The 23598-nt window shown below is 31.9% G+C and overlaps 2 protein-coding genes and 1 pseudogene across 2 annotated transcripts; 1 reads left to right on the top strand and 2 right to left on the bottom strand.

The window, feature by feature from the left end:
• Nucleotides 1–1916: 1916 nt before the first annotated feature.
• On the bottom strand, nucleotides 1917–5313 carry LOC114396975 (annotated as a pseudogene).
• A 5640-nt stretch (nucleotides 5314–10953) lies between these two features.
• Nucleotides 10954–11962, top strand: LOC114397562. Its single transcript, XM_028359652.1, has one exon. It carries the CDS (start codon nucleotides 11122–11124, stop codon nucleotides 11659–11661), a length of 540 nt encoding a protein of 179 aa, XP_028215453.1. The 5' UTR covers nucleotides 10954–11121; the 3' UTR covers nucleotides 11662–11962.
• A 2289-nt stretch (nucleotides 11963–14251) lies between these two features.
• On the bottom strand, nucleotides 14252–22021 carry LOC114396583 (probable polygalacturonase). Its single transcript, XM_028358644.1, has 5 exons — nucleotides 21543–22021; nucleotides 18668–18788; nucleotides 18257–18431; nucleotides 18045–18115; nucleotides 14252–15103 (listed from the first exon to the last, which is right to left on the bottom strand). The coding sequence occupies exons 1-5, from the start codon at nucleotides 21870–21872 to the stop codon at nucleotides 14472–14474; spliced, it is 1329 nt and encodes a 442-aa protein (XP_028214445.1). The 5' UTR covers nucleotides 21873–22021; the 3' UTR covers nucleotides 14252–14471.
• Nucleotides 22022–23598: the final 1577 nt, after the last annotated feature.

Raw genomic sequence — 23598 nt, 5'->3', positions numbered from 1 at the left:
CATAATTATTTAGTTCTGAAATTTGGTTGCCTTATGGTTGAATCTTAGAAATGATATTTGACAATTTCTTTAGGACTAAATTAATAAATGTATTTTTGCTTAATTGGCTTATTGTAAAAATGTTTTTTTTTTATTTTAACCCTTCAATTTATTAGGGGAAGAAATTTTGGCTAATAGATAAGTAAAATTTGATTAAGAATTGTTTTTCTAACCATTCAACCTAGATACGATCCAAATGATTTAACTATAATTTAATACATTAATCCCTTCATTAAAATATCAATTAAATTAGCCTAGAATACAATTTTGATCTACTTTTCAAAATCAAAGATCTTGGTTCAACTATCAATTTCAAGGCATTCACCGTTAATAAGAAAATGTTGGCGGCTAAATCACCATTTGACACTGCTATTGGATTTTTTTTTCATTAGATTCTTAACTAGTAACAAATTTTGCTTAAATTCTTTATTAAGATAAATGCTCAACTAATTAAATTAGTGATTAAAAATTCCAATATTATAGTATCACGACAACAATTTAACAGTCAACATTTTTTTTATTATCGGTCAAAGCTTTAAAATTGATAGTTAAACTAAAATCTTTGATTTTGAAATATAAGAGATCAAGCGTCTTTATTTTTTTTATAGTGAGATCAAAATTATAATTTGAGTAAAATTAGAAAATCAAAATTGCATTTTAGCCGATTACTTATCATCATGATTGCTAAGCGACTGAGTATCACATTGACATTTCCATGTAAAATATGCATGCTCAAAGGTTCACCGTGTAACTAAATGCACTGAAATGGAGTCAAGTGATATAAAGTTAAGTGTGTGAATTTTATAATTGTAAAATTTTTACAAGGTTCATTTACCTCTCTTTTTTTGGTATGTTTTTTTATGCATTTTTATCACTTGTTTTTATTGTTTTACATTCTTAAACCTCAAGGTGTATATGCTACATTTTGCAGTTTGATACGTAGTTACTATTTAGTATTGCATTCTTATTTCTTAACACATTTTTATTCCAGTTTTGTGCTCTATAGTTGAGCCTCATCATCAAAGAATAGGAAAAAGAAATGTCATATTAGTGATGTTATTAGGAGGCTTATGCTTCGGCACTTGGCAGTGGCTAATTCTGTTGTTCTATTTAGGCTAAATCATAAACCACGATCTCACGAACATATAAATTTTGATGAACACGAACATCGATCCATTTTCCAACTCGTAGAACTCAGTAATACATAACCTGAGACGTGTGTTAGACACACTGTCTTCAAGGATTAATTTGCGTAAAATCCAAATCCCCCAGGATTTAATTGATGCATTCTGAATTGACTGAAATATTAGAATCAACAAGTAAGAGAAGAACTAAGAATCCAAATAAAGAGTGGATAAAATAATAGGGATTTTTGTTTTTTTCAAGATGCAAAAACAATAAGGAGAACATCTCATGTTAATTTTATTTTTGGTAATAAATAATAAATATGATTAATTAAAAAAATAATATATAATTAATCTATTTTAAAGGAGTATCAAAAAGATTTTAATACAATAATCAAGTCAATTAAATTTGCATCATAAAACCCTTTGAAATGGAAATTGTTCGACGTTTAAAAACAGCACGTTAAAAGCCTTTTAAAATACTCAAAAATACAACAATCGTATGTACATTGTCACAATGTGTTATAGTTAGGCATACTGTGACATATCCTTCATTTTCGTTGGGCTCACAGGTAATTTTGCAACGTAGGTAACAAAAAAAAGTGTTGCGCCTTTATGTAAAATATATGTAGTTAATTACATGAAGAATTGAATCGATTGTAGGGAAAAAAAATTGAGTTGATTAATGCTGTTAAGAGGTACACTGAACTTGAAATCTAAGACCATATTGTCAGCATAGAGGGAATTTACTTGTCATATACAAATCCCTACACATGAATTCAAAATCACAAGCCACAAGCCTACTTTTTCTTTATCTTCAGATAATTCACATCTATAACCCCTACAACCACAACCATAAGCCGCAACTATCCCAAGTTGTGGCAATATATGGATAGTACTTAGAAGCTGGTTCAGCCTTGGACATTCCCTAAAGAACAATTGTTGAAGCCCAACAAAATTTCCAATTGAAAATGGCAGTTCATCTATGTTAGTATGATCCAAGTAAACCTATCTTATATTCTCCATCGTTCCCAGTACTTCTGGGAATTTCTTAAGACCTGAGCAACCACTCAGATCTAGAGTCTCTAGAGATGTCAAGTAGATTCATGGTAGCAACATTTCTAGCTGGGTGCATCTTTGAGCACTCCATTAACTTAAGTTTGTTAAGAAATCCAAGTGAACTATGGATGCTATATAGATTAGTGCTTATTAAGACCCAGTGTTGTCAAATTTGGTACTCCAAATAAGCTACGTAGTTCAGTTAAGAACTTGCATCCTTCAAAATCTAGCAAGCTCAATGACTCAAACACCTACAAAACAAAAGCCAGCGCCTCAAATTATGAGTTTTCAATTGGTCATAAATATCAGTGTTCAAGGCCAACAAAATGTGTTTAATGCAAAAAAAAAAAAAAAGAATTGAAAAAATACTTGCCTTGAGTGATTTGAATGATTTAAGGCAACTTTCAGGCAGGCTGAGTATAACAAGATTCTTGGGATTAAAGTTAGATGGTAATGATGGTGACGGATATCCACTCCAGTGCAGCACTCTCAGACTATTTGGTAGATTTTGAGGGCCTCTAGAAAAGTGTGCATTTCTGATTATAAGAATTCTCAAGTTTTTCATATGCTTGAAAGCTTTTCCACTCCACTGCTCTTCTTTGTCTTTACTCAAGTCCAGGACTACGACTTCAATTGCAGCAGTTCCCTTTCAATTCCAAATCATAATTTAAACAGAATTAAATTTTTGGAATGCATGTCTATCTACATATTTGAAGAAATTTACAATATCATAATGTTCTTTTCTGCCAAAGATTTGAAAATGAGATTAGAGAGAAAAAGGAAAGTGAAGAGAGAGAAAAATACCATGGAGATATTTATAACATAACCGTATTTTCTTCCAAAGCATGAACTATATCCTCGTTAGACCACAATCTACTGCGTCCGTCAGGCTCAGATGTTGATACCTGCCTCACAATTTCTCTGCCCATGTCTTGAACTAAGTCATGCATTCTCACACAGTCATTGCCATCTATTTTCATAAGAGATATTTGTCAGCCAACACTTGAATATCATTTTCCACTTGAAGACCATGTAAGTTTAGCATTTCTTTGTCATAACAAATTTCATAAGAAATGAAGAAACAAGCAATGTCAAGAAAAATTCCCTTCTTATCCTCTTCCAAGTTATCATAGCTAACTTTAAGTATTTCATGGATCTCTTTATGAAGAACTTTTTCATATTTATCTAATGTAGATTTCCATACATGTAAACTTTTGCCAAACAAATGAGAGCCTATTACCTCCAAAGCCAATGGAAGGCCATGAGCATAAGAAATTGCCGGTTTTGAAATATCTGCATAACTTGGATCAATTTTGTTACTTTTGAAGGCATGCCATCTAAACAATTCAAGAGCTTTTCATCATTTAACTGTTCAACCTCGTATGATTTTTCAACCCCATGAGTGTTCAGCAAATGCTTGTCTCTTGTTGTGATTATGACCTTGCTGCCAGAGCCAAACCAATCATGTCCCCCTGCAAGTACCTTTAACTGCTTCAGCTTGTTAACATCATCAAGAATCAAAAGGACCTTCTTTCGGTGGAGCCTTCTTTTTATTATTGGAATTCCTCTGTTAACATCTCCCACTTTGATATCTTTCTCACCAAGTATTTCATCAAGTAACGTTTCTTGCAGTTGTGCAAGATCATGATTACTAGAACTTTCTTTTATGTTGGCAAGATAACACAAACCTTCAAACTGAAAAGCTATCAAGTTATACACAGCACAAGCAATTGTTGATTTACCTATTCCACCAACCCCATAAATGCCTACCATGCTAACTCCCTCTTCAAATCCGTGTCCTAGAAGAGATGTCACTTCAAGCACTGGAGACTCAACGCCAATTGGGTAATCCGCAACATGTAAAAGACTGAGATTGATCCTTTTAGATACCTCTGTAACAATCTTTGTAATAAACTCGGATTCTGATTGTGATCTGCAACATGTGATGAAACTGAAGCATTTAATATTTTAATTCAAGTTTAGCTCATTCACATCAATCAAAACTAATCACGTACATATTATTGTTTCTATTCTCCACATTTTCTTAGTCTATATTCAACCATATTATATTTAGCACAAAACTTAGATTAAGTTCTTTAGGTGTTTTTGGTATTGTTTTCTTATTAGAATTGGAGTTTTACTTTAATAATTTGCATGATAAAAAATTGCATGAAAGATCGTGATAGGAACTTGGGTATTATGGGTGCCTAAGTCTCTCATAGTATGAGATGCTCGGTAGAGTATTTTAGTACTTAATTCTCCCCCCTTAACCATTTATAAGGATGGGTTTCTCAAGTGTTTGGGTGCTTATTAATTGGTTGTCGGTATCTCGAAAAGCACACAAGGTTTTGATCAGTAGAGGGTTTTAGCTTTTCCAGGCGGGTTCCCCAAATGCTTGAGTGCTCATAGATCAGTACAAGATACCCAGGTCAAACTCAATTCTGATTAGAAAATAACATAAAAACCACTTGGAATTGTATCCAAGTTCTGCCCTATATTTTAGTAAAGTCTACAATAGGCCCATATGGGTCCGGAAGCTTTATAACACAAGTTACCCTTTTTATATTTTAACATTAGGATCATAAGATTCATAACTGATCACACAAATTAACAATAACCAAATGGAGAATAGGATATTAACATATGAATAAAAGAAGAGATTTGAATTTAAACCAAAAGAACTAAAAGGGGTTGGAGTGATATACCTGTGTTGGAAATGCCAGCCAACCATATTAGCAGCCTTAGACAAAGCCTCTCTCCCTTTAAAGCACCTTGTCCTTCTCATCATCCTGAAACCTCTCCTCATGTTTGGCCAAAGCTTCTGCATAAGTCCCAGTTTGGTGCCGAACCTGTGTGATGGTTCCAAGTCATAAAAAACTGGCCAAAACAACCGTGCTGTTCGTTCCTTCAAGCACTCGAGGATCATGATTCATGACAAGTTCATTCAAGCAGTGTGTTGAGGACGCGTAATTCTCAGAGAAAACAGCAATGAAAATCCTAGAGATTACCAGTGAAACTGTTTCGGGTATCAACACCTCTAAAGACTAAAGCTGAGGAACACATCATAAGTGAAGGAAGTTGGAGATGGTAGTCAAGTGTGTCATTGTGGTCTTCCAGACTAAGAGTAACCAACGAGGATACTAAAATGGTGCAATAATCATGGCGTAGCCATATGTGATACTTTTGACCTTGCATTTTCAGAGAACCATTGCCATTGCGTTTCTTTCAGGGAAATCACTGTTTGTTACGAAAATTGTTGCTCGAAAGCCATGTACTTCCCCCCCCCCCCCTTGTTTCTGTCAATTTTTTTACTTTATTTTCTCTCTTTTTTAAATTACAAATAACCAAAAAAATACATATACCTATATTCAAAATTGCCATACCGTGTAGGAATCAATTCAGTGCAATTGTTTTTTTTGCATAGTCAGTACTGTAATGGTGAGATGAAAATCTAACGATTAAAATTTCAAATGCATGCTTTAAGTAGTTTGATTTATTGAGATAAATTATAAGCCGGCAAAGGTTTTGTGTAGCTGGGTGTATAAATGCATGGATAAGTCGGTTGCACGAAATCCTAACCCGTGTGTTTTGAGATAAGCCAAAGCATGTGTTTGGATGGAGCAATTTAGTCAAAAAAAATTTTTTTTCAAAAAATTTAAAATGATTCATGATAAAATAATTTGTTTGGATAAAATATTTGAAAAGATATTTAATTTTTGATATTTTTATAAATTATTTTGATTGATTAAAATAGTGAGATTTCAAATTCTCTCAAAAAATATATAATTTGAAATTCTTTTTTAGGAAATATTCACTCTAACTCATGTTCTTGCTTGCGACTCTTTCTTGCTCAACACTCGCAATTACAGGGTGACCAAAGTTTTTACGGCCGACACCAACATAAGTTATTTTTCACTGACATTGGCCGAGGTTTTTTCGGTCAGAATTTTTTTGTATGATGTCAACCAAAGCTATTTTTTGTTGATATTGACTAAGATTTTTTTAGATGATGTTGGTTAAGATTATTTTCTCACTGACGTAAGTCATGAGAATTTTTTGCGCTGACGTCTGCCAAGGATTTTTTTTTTTACCGTTGTCATCTAGTTTTTTCAGTTGATGTTGACCAATGGTTTTTTTGGCCAATGTTAGCTAGATTTTTTTCTATTGACATCGGTCATGACTAAATTTTGAGTAGACACATGCTAGGGTTTTTCAGCCAATGTCAACCAGGTTTTTCGAGCCAACATCAGCCAAAGCTATTTTTTTAGCTAATATCTGCTAGGGTTATTTTTCAGCCGATGTTAGCTAAGGTGTTTTAGCTAATGTCAACTAGATTTTCTTAGCCGACGTCGATTAGGATTTTTTTTGCTGACATCGACATTAGCTAGGCTTTTTTGTTGATGTTGACTAGGGTTTTTTCTGCTAACACTAGCTAGGTATTTTTGACCGACATCAGACATAACTATTTTTAGTCGACATCGACTAGGTTCTTACGGTCGACATCCACTAGAGTTGTTTCGATCGACATCGGTCAGAGCTATTTTCTACCCAACATCCGCCAAGACTATTTTATAGCCGATGTTGGGTAGGGTTTTTTGTCCGACATTGGTTAAGACTATTTTTTGGCCAACTTCGACTAGAGATTTTTTGGCCAACATTGACCAATGATGTTTTTTGGCTGACATTGAGTAGGTTCTATTGGTCGTCATTGACTAAGTTATTTTTAAGCCGATATTGGGTAGATTTTTTTGTCAACGCCTACTAGGACTTTTTAGGCCGACGTTGGCTAAAAATAGTTTTGGTCAATGTTGTTCGAAAAGATCCTAGTCGGTGTCGGCCAAACAAACCCTAACTGACGTCGGTAAAAAAATCTAGCCAACATTGGTTGAAAAATAGACTCAACTAACGTTAGCTGAAAAATAATCCCGGCTGACGTCAGTTGACAAATATTTTCAGCATACTTTGACAAAAAAAAAACTCTATTTGATGTCGACCGAAAAATAGCCTTGGTTGATGTTAGTTTAAAAACATCACTGGTTGTGGTTAGGCAAACAACCCTAGTTAAAATTATCAATAATTTGTATTTTTAAATTATTAAAAATAGAAAAATATTTTTTAATCAATATTTCAAAATTAGATTGTGTTTGTTTTCTATAAAGTTTAATATTAAAATTTAATCTATTTAAAATATAAAATTGAAATTTTACATATGGAAGAAATTGAATTGTCCTATCCAAACAAAGAATTTAAAATTGAAGAAATTTGAATTGATTTATCCAAACAAAACATTTGAAAAATAAAGGAAATTAAAATTAAAGCAATTCAAATTTTAAGCATTTCAAATTATTTGAAATTTTAAAATTTCTGATCTAAACATAAGGTAAACGTACTTGATACACGTACCTTATACAAATACGCATGCATATGTGTATGCCTAAAATGTGGATACACATAGGCAATGGAAGATGTACATATTAGACTATGGGAATAATTGTCTCCACAAGATTTTTTTTCTAATTACGTATAAAAAAAACAAAAGAAATAAAATAAAATAAATAAATTGATAGTAATTTTATTATTTTATTCTTTTCATTTTATATAGTATTAAGAATGAACAAAAAATCATAGAACATTTTCAAAGTATAAAAATACATACATCATAATTATAATTCGTAGAAATTAGTATTTTAGATTTTATTTGTCATGACATTATTTATTTTATAAAGTTCGTAATATTTTTCTTTGGCTTAAATGTAATTTTGGTTCCATATTTTTTAAAATCAATAAATTTGGTTTTTTTATTTTAAAATAGAGACATTTAGTCTTCATATTTTTTAAAACTTGTAGTTTTAATCCCTCTATTTTAAATAGAGACATTTAGTTTTCACTTTTATAAAAATTGCAATTTTGATCCTTCCAAAATATAGATTTGTAAGAGATTAATCTAATAAGACTCAAATTTAGTGACATAACACAAAATTATTTGTTTAATTCACATCATAATCAACGATAATCTCTTAGTGGTCAACACTTTTAGTTTGACTAAATGATCAAAATTGTAGATTTTGTAAAATTGGAGGCTAAATGTGGTTTTTTTTCGTAAATACATATTCTCTCTCCTACTTTTTTCCAATCTACTCTACTTTGTAATTTAATTTCCAATATACACTAATTGAGACTTTCTCTCTTCTTTTTGTTTTTTTTTAATTTAAAATATTATAAAATATAAATATTTTATTATATAATTTTTTAATTGGTTTTAAAATTACTTATTTATTAAATTAAATTTTATAATTTTATTTTTTAAATAAAAAATATACAAATAAAAAAATAAAAATAAAATTAAATAAAATTAGAGTACAATTTTTTAGTTACTTTGTATGTACTTTTATAGTTAATTTATGTGCTGTTGATATTTTCTTATGAAAAAAAAAGATTAAAATATCTAAAAGATACTGATAACGGCTAAATATGAGTTATTTTTTATAATAAATATATAATGAAAATATTTTTAAAGATATTTAATTAGCAGTTATTTCTTGCTTAAATGATATGAATTGATATTTTTCTTATATATGACTTGCATATATGAAAAGAAAAACAAAATAAATCCAAAAGATTTCAAAAATATAAATAATGTTTTGTACAAATTTCTCATAACATATCTCCATCTTAAGTTTCTCCTTGTTAAATTGTAAAATAGTGTAGATAGAAAAAAACAAGAAAAAGAAAGTGTATTTATGAAAAAAAAATCACTACATGTCTCTAATTTAAAATAGTATGATCAAAATTATAGATTTAAAAAAATAAGAAAACTAATGTCTTTATTTTAAAATAAAAAAAACTCAAATTACATTTAAGCATTTTCTTTTAAATTATATTATAAGTTTATTGGTTAATACGTATGGTACCGGTGAAATATTGCAATATTCTCTCTCTCTCTCTCTCTCTCTATATATATATATATATATGTATATATATATATATATATATATATATATTATTTAGAGGTATTATGAACAACATAGATTAAATATCCTATTTTCATACGTACGTGTGAATAATTAAATAAATACCTTTTTAACAATTTTCACTCCTAATTTTATCGGTTTATCAAATTCAGTGATCTTTGTAACGGGAAATAAAGCTTGAAGTTAGGTCATATTTTATTCTCTACACCTCTGATCAAACAAGTATTCAAATGAAGGCTGGTAATTTAGATGTATAAGCCTTCTTAGAGTATGATTCTATATTTGAAGCATGTTTGTTAATTACTATTTTAATACTTCTGTCACGATGTATATTTTGTAGTGGAAAAAAAAAATCATGTAGTTACATTACTGTTAAAATAGAGTTTTTAATCAAATATAGATGACAACTCTAAATATGCCTCTATCAAGCAAGAGGAGAGTTGTAGTGTAGTTTAGAATTTTAAATTTAAAAATTATAAATGACAACTTTTAAATTTTTTATTTAAAATATCCGATAAGAGAGTAGTGGGATAGTTTTGAATTTTAAAATTAAAAAAAAGAAATTTTTATAATTAATTATACTAATTTAAAAATTAAGAATTCCAAAAAAATTACAGTTTTTAAATTATACCAATTTATTTTAAAAATGATGAAAAGAGTACTGGGATGGCATAGTTTTGATTTTTAAAATTAAAACTAGTTTATCTAATCAAGCAATTTAACATAAAATATTTTTAAAAAAAATTTAAGATTACATACAAAGAGAAATTAAACAATAGTTATAAAAAATAATGATTTGAAGAAATTTAACTATCTAGACAAAAAATATGCATCTAGAGTAATACTTTGCAATGAAAAAAAATAGTAAAATGATCATAAATAACTGAGTAACAAAATTTAAATTTAAAGAATATATTAATTTTACCGCAAAAAATGTTATTAAAATCTCGGGGGCGGTGTATTTGTCTCTCTATGGTTTTTATTTTTATTATTTTGTTCTCTGTAATAGTTATGTTGTATGAACAATTGCATATATATGATGGAAAACATTGTTTGTTTTCTTTTTGTTCTCTGTAATTCGTTTTTTTTATTCCGATTTGTCTTGAAGATTTGTTTTGTGTATTTTTGTTGATTTTTTGTGTTGATTTCATAGATCCGAATGTTATACTTTATTTTCATAAAGAAGATGCATGCTATTAGACGTTTAATTTGAGAAACAAAAGGGCCGCAGGAATGGTGGAAACTGAAGACTACAACTACAAAGGAATAAGGGCCTACAACAACGGAAAAAAAAAAGAAGAAGAATTTTAACATTATTGGTGTAAGTACTTTCCCCGTAGTCCATCACTTATTTTAACCATTGATTTTAAATGGTTCATATCTAAGGTAGAAAAACTTTTGCACTGTGCAGCCCTTTCTCCAAACTCATGTTTGTATCTGCATGCTATCCTGATACAAACACCGTGAACACGATAAATATATGAATAGGTAAACACTTTTAATATTCAAAATATAAAACGTAATATGGATGTCAGATGTTGTGTCAGTGTCAGACATCGATATTGACACATGTCAAACATCAAATACGATAAAGAACTAGAGTGTCCGTATTTGATAGTCTGTGTACCTATTTAAGGGGTCCCATACCAGAAGTCATCATATATATACCCTTTTGCCTTTTAATTTTTTTTTTGGTGTAAAAACTTATCTCACGTCTCATTATTTTATAGTCCAATAAAAACCATTCGAAAAACAGAAAATCAAGAGTAGTCATGATTCTCACCTCGAACAAAGTCAAGTCGTGCAACGTGTATCTCACGACGTAAAACAAAACCAAGAAAATTTCTCCTTCTCCACTCAACCCTTTTAAGTTTTATCTTCCTTTATTTCCTCATTTTCACATTCACATCCAAACACGCCCCAAAACCATGGCCAGAAGAGTCTCTCCTCCCGTTGCCGTTCTCCTCTCCTTCCTCTTCCTCCTCACCCTCTCACGCGCCCGCGATGTTCCGAACCCCTTCTCCGAACCCAAACCTGACTCCGAACCTGGATCCCATCATCCCGAACCTAAAACCGTTTCGTTTACCATCGGCACCATCGATCCCGTTCCGCTGACGCTCCTCCGCTTCCGTCCGATCAACCGCCACTTCCAGCCCGGCCGTCCGTTGCCTCTGTCGCTCCGCACCGCCCACCGCCGTTGCCGCCACGGCCACCGCCGCGAGATCCCCTACGGCAACGACGCCATCCTGCTCGGCGACGCCGCCGCCGCGCGCCGGATTCATCCGCGCTGGGTTAGGGTTCAGTCCGCCGCCGAGACGCGGCTTCCGGCGACGGTTGAGCGACTCGATTCCGACCGCGAACACCGTCACCGCGGCGAGAATGACCACCACCACCACCACCACCAACATCACCGCCTCGAGGAGAGCTGGTTCGCGAAGAAGATTCGCAAGTTCATGAACCTCTTCTGATTTTGATGATGCAACGATCAACGATGATGATGATGCATAAATATATAGTAGTTATATATATAGATACGAATGGTAACTGTTTGTGTAATTAAGTTTGCATCTGATATAGAGATGTATGATGTATGTGTGGTTTGATGCACCATGATCTACTACTATACTATTGCTACTAAGTTTTTATTTTATGTTATTTATGAGTTGTTAGGGATATTTTATACTGTAGAATAATATGGTTTTACTGCCATAGACACTTGTAGTGGTTGATGATGAATGAGTATAGAGAAGCGTTACTTGCAAATCCTAATAGTTTATATCTTGCTTCATGTTGGCTTTGTTTGAGGTAGAATGGTTTGTTGGCAAAATATTAGAATCGATTTAAGTTTTATGGTAAAAAGCAATTTAGATACATATATTTTAATGAATTTAGATACATATGTTCGATTTTTGTACCTTTAAACATATAATCAAAGTCTGTCTTCAATCTGGGCTGATAGTTTGCTTATTACAATACCATATTTAAGGTCTCAGGTTCGAGATATGACAAATTCTTCAAAACCAAACAAACAAGCATATAATCATATATCTTAAGTATTAAGATAGGTTCCATTCCGGGGTCAATGTGTATAAGAAAAAAAAAATTAAATATTTAACCTAATTATATATCTTAGATTTGAACTTAAAACGATTCGATTGGAGAACAATGAAAGAGATTTGGGAATTTATTAGAACATTTTTGTTAGATTTCATCCATGCCCTAGATTGGAAGCTCACTCATTGAACCAAATTTTATAATTCCTTTCTATTGCTACACCCCAGCTTTTGTTTGTTTTATTGACCAGTTCATATTCCAAACTTGCTCCCGATCGCCTCAGTTTGCTTTTGACCCACCGTTTCCTTACATAATTTATCTATTTTTATTTTCCTGCTACAAATCTGTGTGGATGTTTTTGTATTGTACTACACATCACTTCAGCTGTTTTGGAAACTAATGTGCTGCTGTTGTTAAGTGCAACGTGTTGTATAACATAGTTCAAGTGGGTCCCTTGATCTTCGAATTAAATTCTACTATGAGAAGTTAGTAGAAATAACAAATTGTTACTAGGAATCATTGATTTGAAGGGTTGGCTGTACTAGTCCTTGGGTTACTTGAGAACCAGTTACTGAGCTATTTCATGCATGCCCTTCGAGAGCATAGTGGCCACTGGTTGAGTTGTATATAAAAATGATGATTTATATAAAAACTCCTTAAGCGTGTTGAATTCATGGCATAGTAGTCGTTCCAGTTTCCAAGCATGTTGAATTCCATACCTTTTGGCAGTTTCACAGAACTCCTTTGGGCTAGCTAGCATTCTGGTTTTTATAATTGTGGGAGTTATTGATTGACATGAAGAATAAGGTGAAGGAATATGTAAATGAATGTTAATGTTTATCAGATACAAAAATATTTGTCTATGTCTCCTCCTAGTTTGTTATGACCTTTAAATACACCAGATCTAGTTGGGAGGCAATTTCGATGCTTATACTAAATGGATGGTAAAGTGGAAGGTAAAGACCAAGGAGGAAACCACTTAGGAAGATGAATCCACTATGTGAAGTCAATTTCCAACAAACAGCCTTCAATGATTCACGTGAAAGTGGTGGTTATCTCTGTCCAGAGCAAACAGAGAGAGGAAGTTTGCTAGATTTTGGGCTATAGGGTTTAGTAGCCATAGGTGTATTATATTTGTAGGTAGGTTCCATCGTTATAGTATCATATTTTTCTTTATGATTTGATATCCTTTAACAATACTTGAGTTATTCCTCAAATGTTGGTTCCACTTTGCATGCTGAGACCAACCAATGAAAGTAAATATTTCCAAAGGAATAAAGAAAAGAAAGATAGACTACCATCTCCTGCGAAATAGAAATTCAACAAGCTTAGTCGTGAAATCCTTACTCCCTTGTCTTTGGTCCATTAGCCACTAGCCACGGAAGAAAACCAAGCACGCTAGTTTAAATGAAGAGACCATGAGCTATTACTAATTACTGTACCACCTGATTATCATCACTCCTTCTGTTTGTACAAGCTTGAAAATGAATCTCAAGAGTCAAGACATTTGAAAGAACTTTTACAAAGCTTATTACGTAATTCCATGAGCTTTTTTATTTTTGCTCATTTTAATAAGGTTTTTGATGAAGCATATTAGAAAGTTAACTTATTTCTATAAATTTTATGATAAAATTTATGCTTAAATATATTTTTTATTCTTAATAAATATTCAATTTGTATGTTTTTTTTAATAAATTTTTGTTTTACTTTAAATTCTTAATAAAATAATATTTTTATTTTTAGTCCTTGATATTTTATTTTAATGCCTGATAAATTAACGAATTTTGTTTTAGTCCTGACTAATAATAAATGAAATTTTTTATCTAAAAGCAAATACAAAATTTATTAATTTATCAGAAACTAAAGATAAGTACCAAGGATCAAAAAGAAACTTATTATTCTATTAGGAACTCAACGCGAAATATAATTTATTAGAAAACAAACACAATAATCAAATATTACAGATAAAAACATATTTAAGTATAAAATTTATAACAAAAGGGCTTGGGTGACAAGAGAACTTATTAAATAAGTACTTAATTAAATTGTTTATATAAATTGGCTCTCACAATGTATGTTTGACACATGATCCTCAACATGTTTGACTAAATTTAATTTCACATGATATCATACAATTCTAAAGTGGTGATTCAATGGCTTTAAGTATAAGAAATCAATGAAAGAAGCACTCAATTACTACAATACTTGAAGAGAGTGAAAATATCTAAATAGCACATGATCCAGGCTCTTGGCTGCTCAGCTGAGAACATGGCCAAGGGCTAACCTGATGAGCAAATCCAAACACATCAGAACACTTCCAAGAGGGAGATCTTGGTCCTTCCATGCCATGAAAGTTGATATCAGACAGACAAACATCAGTGAAGGGGGAATTTCTCAATCCATGTATCAAACCTGCCTGGTTAACCTTCACTCCCCAAACATTCTTAATTGTGATGCCCTTCACAACAGGGAGAGCATTCGGGTTAAATTTTTCATCTGGGTGCCCCCCTACATCACCTGCAATTTTTATTCCCTGCCTTGCATTCTCCACATACACATGAGCCACTGTTATGTTCTTGATAAGCCCTCCCCTGCCACTGTTGGTCTTGATGTGGATACCAACTCCCATGTTGAAGAGGTTGATGTGTTCTGCTAGCACATTCTCCACCCCTCCAGAGGTTTCACTGCCAATTGCAATGCCGGCAAATGGAGATGACCCTGTTACACGCCGGATGGTGATACCGTAGCTAGGGCGACCGTACGCAATACCATACTCATCCCACCCACTCTTTACAGCCACAAGATCATCTCCGGTAGATATGTATGAGTCCTCTATGCAGACATTTGAACTTGAATCTGCATAAATGAATTATGTAGATAATTGAGTACAGAGGCCTATTTTACTTGTTAAAACACCTCATGGCAGATTCATTTACTACATGCATTATAACATGACACTTGATAGTGTTGAACTGTTGATTAGACTTATGCAGCAAGAGATCAACATAAAATCTTACAGTATATCAGAATTATGTAGATACTTGTAAGCGCTTGAGCTACATACATAGCATGATAGCACTAGTGAAGTCAACAGTAGTAATTTCAATACTTCCTTTGAACAGTTTATCTCCAATAAAAGATGAGATACAGTTCTGTTAAGATTTGACTGTTGGAACTGCCTAACAAATTATAGTAGATAAGATTTTTATGCTATTTTTTAGGAAAAAATAAAAGTCATGTTGACTGATAGGATAAAGCAGTTTTGATCTTATTCTCTAGGCATGATTTGTTAGTGATGTTATCTTTTTGTTAGCAGTTACTATCTTTTCCATGCTTTTAAATACGTTGCTTCATATCAGAATAAAAAAAGCCTTTGCAGTCTCAATTTCTTTCTTTATGCTCCCTTTTATTGTTTAATATTTCTGCCTACTCTTATTAAAAAAAAAACAACAAATTGGTATCTAGAGCTCTTATCTTTAAGGGATCTGTGAGTTGAGAGAAATCACAATGGAGGGAGAAACATCATACACAGCAGGTTCACCACCAATTTTTGATGGTGAGGAGTACGAATTATGGGCTGCAAGGATGACGGCTCATCTTGAAGCTTTGGATCTTTGGGAGGCAGTAGAAGAAAACTATGATGTTCCTAAACTACCTTTAGATCCAACGGTGGCTCAGATGAAGAATCATAGAGAAAGGAAGACCAAAAAGGCTAAGGCTAAAAATTGCCTTTTCTCTGCTGTGTCAAAAATTATTTTTACAAGAATTATGAATTTCAAGTCTGCCAAACAGATTTGGGATTATCTCAGATCAGAATATCAAGGCTGTGAAAGAACCAAAGGCATGCAAGTACTCAACTTGGGCAGAGAATTCGAGATGCAGAGCATGAAAGAGACTGAAACAATTAAAGGCTACGCTGACCGGCTGTTAGGCATAGCAAATAGAGTGAGGCTTCTTGGGAAAGACTTTCCTGATGAAAGAATAGTGCAAAAAATCCTGGTCACTATACCCGAGAAGTATGAATCGAAGATATCAGCATTGGAGGAGTCTAAAGACCTATCAACCATCACCTTGGGAGAACTCATAAATGCTCTACAAGCCCAGGAGCAGAGAAGAATGATGAGACAAGAGGAGGTGGTACAAGGTGCGTTTCATACGAAAACACAAAATTCAAGAGGTGGCAAAGACAAGAAGAACAACAAATGGAGGAACGAAAAACCAGAAGGCTCCAACAAGCAGCAAGGTGAGACCTTTCCTCCTTGTCCGCATTGCAAAAAGACAAATCATCCTGAAAGAAAATGTTGGTGGAGGCCAGATGTCAAGTGCAGAAAGTGTGGCAATATGGGACATGTAGAGCGAATATGCAAGTCCAAATCAGAGGAAGCAAAGGTTTCTGAAAAATCCACTCCAAACACCTGAGCATAGCCTTTCACCACCAACCTGGCCTTGTATTTATTTACAGAACCATCTGGATTAAGTTTGGTTCTATAAACCCATTTTACCCCTATAGGTTGTTTGTGTTGAGGTCTGTCCACTAGCTCCCATGTGTCATTTTTTTCTATCATCTTCAACTCTTCCTTCATAGCATTTATCCACTTGTCATCCTTTTCAGCTTCTTCAAATTCTGCAGGTTCTAGGACAGCTACATTACTCTTTTGATAAATCTCAGATAAAGATCTTGTACCTCTGACAGGAATTTGCTAAATGCTATGAAGGAAGAGTTGAAGATGATAGAAAAAAATGACACATGGGAGCTAGTGGACAGACCTCAACACAAACAACCTATAGGGGTAAAATGGGTTTATAGAACCAAACTTAATCCAGATGGTTCTGTAAATAAATACAAGGCCAGGTTGGTGGTGAAAGGCTATGCTCAGGTGTTTGGAGTGGATTTTTCAGAAACCTTTGCTCCAGTTGCACGTCTTGATACAATTAGAATGCTACTTGCCTTGACTGCATATAAAAGGTGGAAAGTTTATCATTTAGATGTAAAATCCGCCTTTCTAAATGGTTACTTGCAGGAGGAGATTTATGTAGAGCAACCTGAGGGGTTTCAAATCAAAGGAGAGGAGCAGAAAGTTTACAAGTTGAAAAAAACATTATATGGTCTTAAACAGGCTCCTAGGGCCTGGTACAGCATGATAGATGATCATCTTCAAGATCTTGGATTTGTCAAAAGTCCAAGTGAGGTTGCATTATATGTGAAATTGGTAGATGCAAATTTAATCATTATTGCTGTCTATGTTGATGATTTACTTGTGACAGGAAGTGATGAGAAACTCATAAAGGAGTTTAAAGCCAAATTTGAATACTTGAGACAAAAGCTTGGAGTTTGCAGTTCCAAAGTCAAGGAGGAGTGTTAAGATTTGACTGTTGGAACTGCCTAACAAATTATAGTAGATAAGATTTTTATGCTATTTTTTAGGAAAAAATAAAAGTCATGTTGACTGATAGGATAAAGCAGTTTTGATCCTATTCTCTAGGCATGATTTGTTAGTGATGTTATCTTTTTGTTAGCAGTTACTATCTTTTCCATGCTTTTAAATACGTTGCTTCATATCAGAATAAAAAAAGCCTTTGCAGTCTCAATTTCTTTCTTTATGCTCCCTTTTATTGTTTAATATTTCTGCCTACTCTTATTAAAAAAAAAACAACAAGTTCTATACTTCTATTACAAAGGAAAGAGTTCAATACCAAATAAGTGAAACTTAATGAGGTCCTTTGCAATAGGATTTGACTATTTGTTATAACTACTTCACTATTTGCACAAGATGTGGCTTATTTAGAGAGAATTTACCTGGATCAATTCCATCAGTATTAGGAGAGTCACGAGGAGCCAAAATTGTGACATATCGAACCACAACATTGCTGCAAAGAAAGAAGAAAGTTTGAAATTATATTTCATGAAAACATCTCTACCTATTCAATTCCTTTTTAATTTGTTTCAAGCCAGTTGTAATCAAGAAAACAAAAATATTATAAAAAAAAGTGTGCATTGCTTAATTATACCTGCAATAAACTGGGTGTATATTCCAGAAGGGAGAATTCTTGAAAATCACATTTGAAATAATAATATCTTGCGAATTCACAAATTCTACAAGGTTTGGTCTTGTAAATTGAAGTGTTCTCTGCCTCCACATGTTCCACCACACATCTCCTTGCCCATCAATTGTCCCATTCTCACCTATGAAAATATGGGGTAAACTCTCAGTTCCTAATATATCCAATCCATTATGGTTATGCAGTACCATGACATTTTCCTTTCTTTTTTTTTTTCCACTCATTATTTTACATTTCATTCTTATATACTTTAGTAATTTGTAATACTATTTATTTTTAGATACACAGTGGTCTGCTACAAACCAAGAAATCAAAAAAGTAATTTAATTTTTCAGAAACTATTTAACATTTGATACCCACCTGTAATTACTACATCACTAAGTCCATCTCCATGGATAAAACTCATATACCTTCCTCCAGGGAGCTCCCTTCCTCTTCCATACGATGGTAAGGGCGCAATTAAAGGCCAATTCCCCAACTCCTAAAAATGAAGAGAGAAATAACATCAAAAAGTGTGGTAGGAAAGAAAAAAAGAGAGATCACTCAAGCTTCCTCTTATGCTTCCTTTTCTTCCATTAAAACAATTAAAATGTGTTAGAAGGAACAATAGAGGTGCTTTGATTTCCACTGGACTCTGAGCATTCACTTCAAATCATATTGTAGCAGCAAAACATATGAAATTATTACTTTACACACACGCCAAATGAGTTTGATAGTCATAGTCCTATCATATAGGTTTACACCATGCATCTAAAAGTGAATGTTGAAACAGTCACAAAGCTTTGGAACTGATACCATCAGTCAGGTACTTTTAGTATGCTTAGAACCCTTCACAAAGAGCAAATGCTCAATTCTCAAATGATCCAAGACTGAATTAAGCCTCTCTCTTTGATTCCCCTATTTACTTAACTAATCACTCTTAACTGTTATTTTTTCTCTTCCCTCTCCCCTAACTCCTAACAATTACAGTATCACCATACCACTTCTTAATAATGTTAACAGCACATATTCCCTCCAATCAAGTTTAAAACATAAACAAGACATAAATATGCAGTTTGTATTCTGCTACAGCTCCAGCGGAATAAAGGGCCAGATAACAAAACCTTCCTAGCAAGACTTGATTCAATAAACAATAAATGGGGGCTCTAAGAATATAACTATAATCTATAGCAAACTATGAGTATCCACAAAATAAGTATCATTATCAGATCTCTGATAGCACATATAAATAGTAGTACTCAAAATTAGTTTTACATCAATTTATTTGATACCCCTCATTCAGATTTTGTTATTTTAACCAGCAGAACCAGTATCCCACTCCACTTTTAATTACCAAAGCAGACAACACAACAGTAACGGCTATTGGCCAGCAAACCAGCTGTACAACAAAGCCATTGTCAATGCTTTAAATATCATGCACATGTAGCTATGCAGACAAGAGACCCACCTATACTTTTCATCCCATTCAGCTTGAGGCCCACAATAATTCATGTGAATTCTTTGTCTTAGACAACCCATTATCTATTTAGTCTTTACTCTATATTACCAACCATACATAATTCAGACAAGATAAAATAAACAAATACCAAATGAGCCAATTCATGACATATATCAGACCCTTTTATCATACAGAGGTTCCTTCTTTCAGTCCTCTCATCATTCACAAGAACTGAATATTGACCCTAGATTCTACCATTCAATTTTTGGGGCCTCTTGAATTTTCAGAAAATATGCTGGCATTTGCTGGCATTTGCTGGCATTTTGCATTGCAGGAACTATATAGTCATTATCACTTTGATTTTAGTAGTGTCACGTGGGCTCTACAGACTCCACTGTTGATCTAGAAAAATTATATTATATATCACAAATTGTTCAGACAATTTATATTAATAAATGGTAATATATTCTCTTCAATATTTTAATAGTATATACACGTATTCGTCTGCTTTCAAACAAAAAGTTGTACACCGACACAATTGATCTCAATAAAATAATAAATTAAGATTTCATACACAAAATAATAATAATATTAAGAGTTTTATTTTAATATACTGGAACCTAATTTGCAATTTAGTGTTTTATTTAAGTATATTTAAATTATTTATACAATTTTATGGTTAAATTGATTTTTTATATTAAAAAATATTAGTTTATTAGAATATTATATTACTTCCTTCTTTTTATCTCATCCTGTCCGTAATTGCCAATTAGGTATCTTTCTAGGTGTGATGGTTGACAGCAAAGGAAAAGGGACAAATGATAGCTGAATAACAAATTAGAATACCTTTCAAAAAAAAAAAATTACAATCAGGGATAACAACCCAGATTGTAGAAAGAGTTTAAATTATTTCAGGTACTCAATTTAATACAATAGAAATAAAGAAATAAATCGTAAATGAGAATTATTTTCAAAGGATTCAAATGGTGTTTTGTTGAGGTTTACGTCATCCTCGTCCAGAAACAAATGCATCCAAAATAAAAAAGAAAATCAATTCAAATGAAAAAAAAATACATATAACGCATAAAATTTATCAAATTCTAACAAGTATAACATTGATTAAGAAACTAATTTTTTTTTATTGGAATGCATAAAATTCTTCATAATTTTTTTAAACTCTTATGTCTAGGATAAATACTTTCTCTTTCACAATAATTTCTTACAATTTAAATACTAATAGTGTAATGAAGTTCATTATCTATTATAATAATTATCATAAAAATCATCCCAATAATCATTTATACTTCACACTATACAATTTTTTTACAAGGCATAACAATTAAATTCAACAATTAAAACATTAAAGATATTATTTGTTATAATTAAATTTTAACCAAACATACTTATTGACTTATTGTGTCTGTATTATTTTAATTTCTAAAAGAATTGTTTATTTAAATCAATCTTTAAAAATATTAATAAATTTACACTTTTCTTAATGATTCAATAATTTTTGTTGTTAACCAAGACAAAGATGCAGCGGATTAATAATTTAAATAAAAAGGAAACAAAACATTAGCAAATCCATAATCTTACCACATAAAAAAAAATCCATAATCTTAAAAACTCAATTCACATAAACCCAAATTTTTAAGCAACCAAAACCCATCATCTTTCAAACAACAAATCGCATATTTAATAAATTTTTAACCAGAACTGCTTTTTTAACAAAAAATAATTAAAAAAAGAGTAATAATAAGAAAACGGTGACGAACGGTGAATGAGAGATAACAATACCTGCGTGGCTTTGATAACAGCACCAGCAGCCAGATAAAGCGTCATGTGGCTAGTGAGGTTGAAGCTCTCCGTTAAGTAAACCCCCGGAGGCACGTAAAGCACCGTGCCGCCGCGCCTTCTCAGGTGCTGAATGCGGTACACGGCCGCTCTGAACGCTTTCGTGTTCAGCGTGCGGCCGTCGCCGACACCACCGAAGTCCGTTATGGAGATTCTGTCGCTGCGGTATCTCAGCGGCACTATGTTAGAACATGTTGCCGCTGAGTAAATCGCAGCAACGGAAGAAGAGAAGAGGAGGAAGAAAGTGAGAGTGAGGAAGGGTGAGAAAAGCATTCTTGGGGATGGTCGGAAGAAGAATAATGGCCGTTATCTCACAATAATAGTGGTGTCATTTGTAAAGCGGTGCTGTTTTTATGCTGTGAACGAGAGTAAAGAGTCTGTCGGAAGGGTTTTCTTTTCTTTTCTTTTCTTTTTTCATTTCCTCCACTTCTTTTACTTTTATAAGTTTTTGAAAAATTAAATTAAATAAAGGTGACATACTTTATAGGGACTAACATTTATTTTCTCAAAAAAATTTGATAATGAAAAAAATGAAGAGAATCCGTTTATTTCTATTGGATTTGGAAAGACCAGAAAAGGAAAAGTTTAATGGTACCGACTATAATTTTAAAATATTAATTAGGTAAATAAAAATATATTTAATTACTCCAAAACTTTTTTACCAAATTTTTAATTAAATTTCTATTTTTTTTATTTTAATTAGATTCTTGAATTTGTGTTTATTTTTTCATTATGTCCAACAAGAATCTAATTTAAAAAATAAATATAAGTTTAGAGATCAATTAAAAAAAAAGTTAAAAAATATTTAAAAATGAAAGATAATTCATGGACTTAATTAAAAAATTACCAATCTCTATAATCTCTGCTAGATAGTATTGTCATTTTTCTAGGCTCTAAATTCGGTATTATTAAGTTCGTCGACTTGTTTAGAACATGTAGGAGTGAAAATAACGGCTTGCAAAGTTTTATATAGTTTTTCAACTATGTTCATGAACTATATCATTTTTAAATAGGTTTTAAACTTTTTTCTTCTTCTTTCAATTGGATCTCTGACCTAATTAAAAAATAAATTCAAGTTTAGAGAACCGCATAATAATTAAGTCATTAAAATACTTTTTTTTAAATAATTTAGTGATTTATTATTTACTTTTTAAAATTTTGGGGGGCGTTTGTCTAATGGACCATGTCTTTAACCCCGAAATATTTTTTTTCCAGAAATATGACATGTAAATGTTATTCTCGATTATTTAAAAAAATGTGATATTTCTTGTAATAATTATTTTATTACCTTATAATAAATGTGTAAATAAATTTTTCCAATCTCATTCTCAGAAATAAATAAATAATTTATAAAACAAATGTCTCATTTTACTACTAGAAAATAAATCATTAATATCCGTTTCACAAGACATTCAACATCAATTTTGAATCGATGTTAGAACTATCATAGTTAAAAGTATGTCATTTTTTACATTGTTTATAAAATTGATATCGAAAATCATAATCTACATCGGGTTTTCTTAAAACTTGCGAGATGTTATATAATAAATTATAGTATCAATTGTAACACAACCGATAAAGTTTTTGCTAATATAACACATTAATTTTAGTCAAAACCGATGTTATATAACACATTACAACATCGGTTTTGACAAGATCGATATTGTTTTTGTAATTTTTTAATATTTTATTTGTTTTTTAAATGAAACCAAACCTGCAAATTAAATCCAAAATTAGTCCAGGCAGTATGAATGATTTTCATATATATATATATATATATATATATATATATATATATATATATATATATATATTCAAACTATTATCGAATAAATACAATTAAATAAAGAAACAATTAAAGCAAACGTAAAATATACTAAACACAAGATTAAAATGATAATGAAACAAATATACCAAATTACATCAAACAATGAAACAAATTAATAAATGTCATCTATAACTTATGTTAAACATAAGTCTAACAATTCTAAATTGTCTT

This window comes from Glycine soja, chromosome 18 (assembly GCF_004193775.1).
Source record: "Glycine soja cultivar W05 chromosome 18, ASM419377v2, whole genome shotgun sequence".
Lineage (NCBI taxonomy): Eukaryota > Viridiplantae > Streptophyta > Magnoliopsida > Fabales > Fabaceae > Glycine > Glycine soja.
The sequence above is the reverse complement of the archived record's forward strand: the minus strand, read 5'-3'. Positions and strand labels throughout refer to the sequence as shown.

Excerpts from the sequence above, each read along its gene's own strand:
- LOC114397562 (XM_028359652.1), top strand. The coding sequence starts at position 11,122 with ATGGCCAGAAGAGTCTCTCCTCCCGTTGCCGTTCTCCTCTCCTTCCTC.
- LOC114396583 (XM_028358644.1), bottom strand. The coding sequence starts at position 21,872 with ATGCTTTTCTCACCCTTCCTCACTCTCACTTTCTTCCTCCTCTTCTCT. Across the intron at positions 18,789-21,542 it reads CTGTTATCAAAGCCACGCAG|GAGTTGGGGAATTGGCCTTT; the intron begins GTATTGTTATCT and ends CTTCATTTTTAG. Across the intron at positions 18,116-18,256 it reads ATACACCCAGTTTATTGCAG|CAATGTTGTGGTTCGATATG; the intron begins GTATAATTAAGC and ends CTTTCTTTGCAG.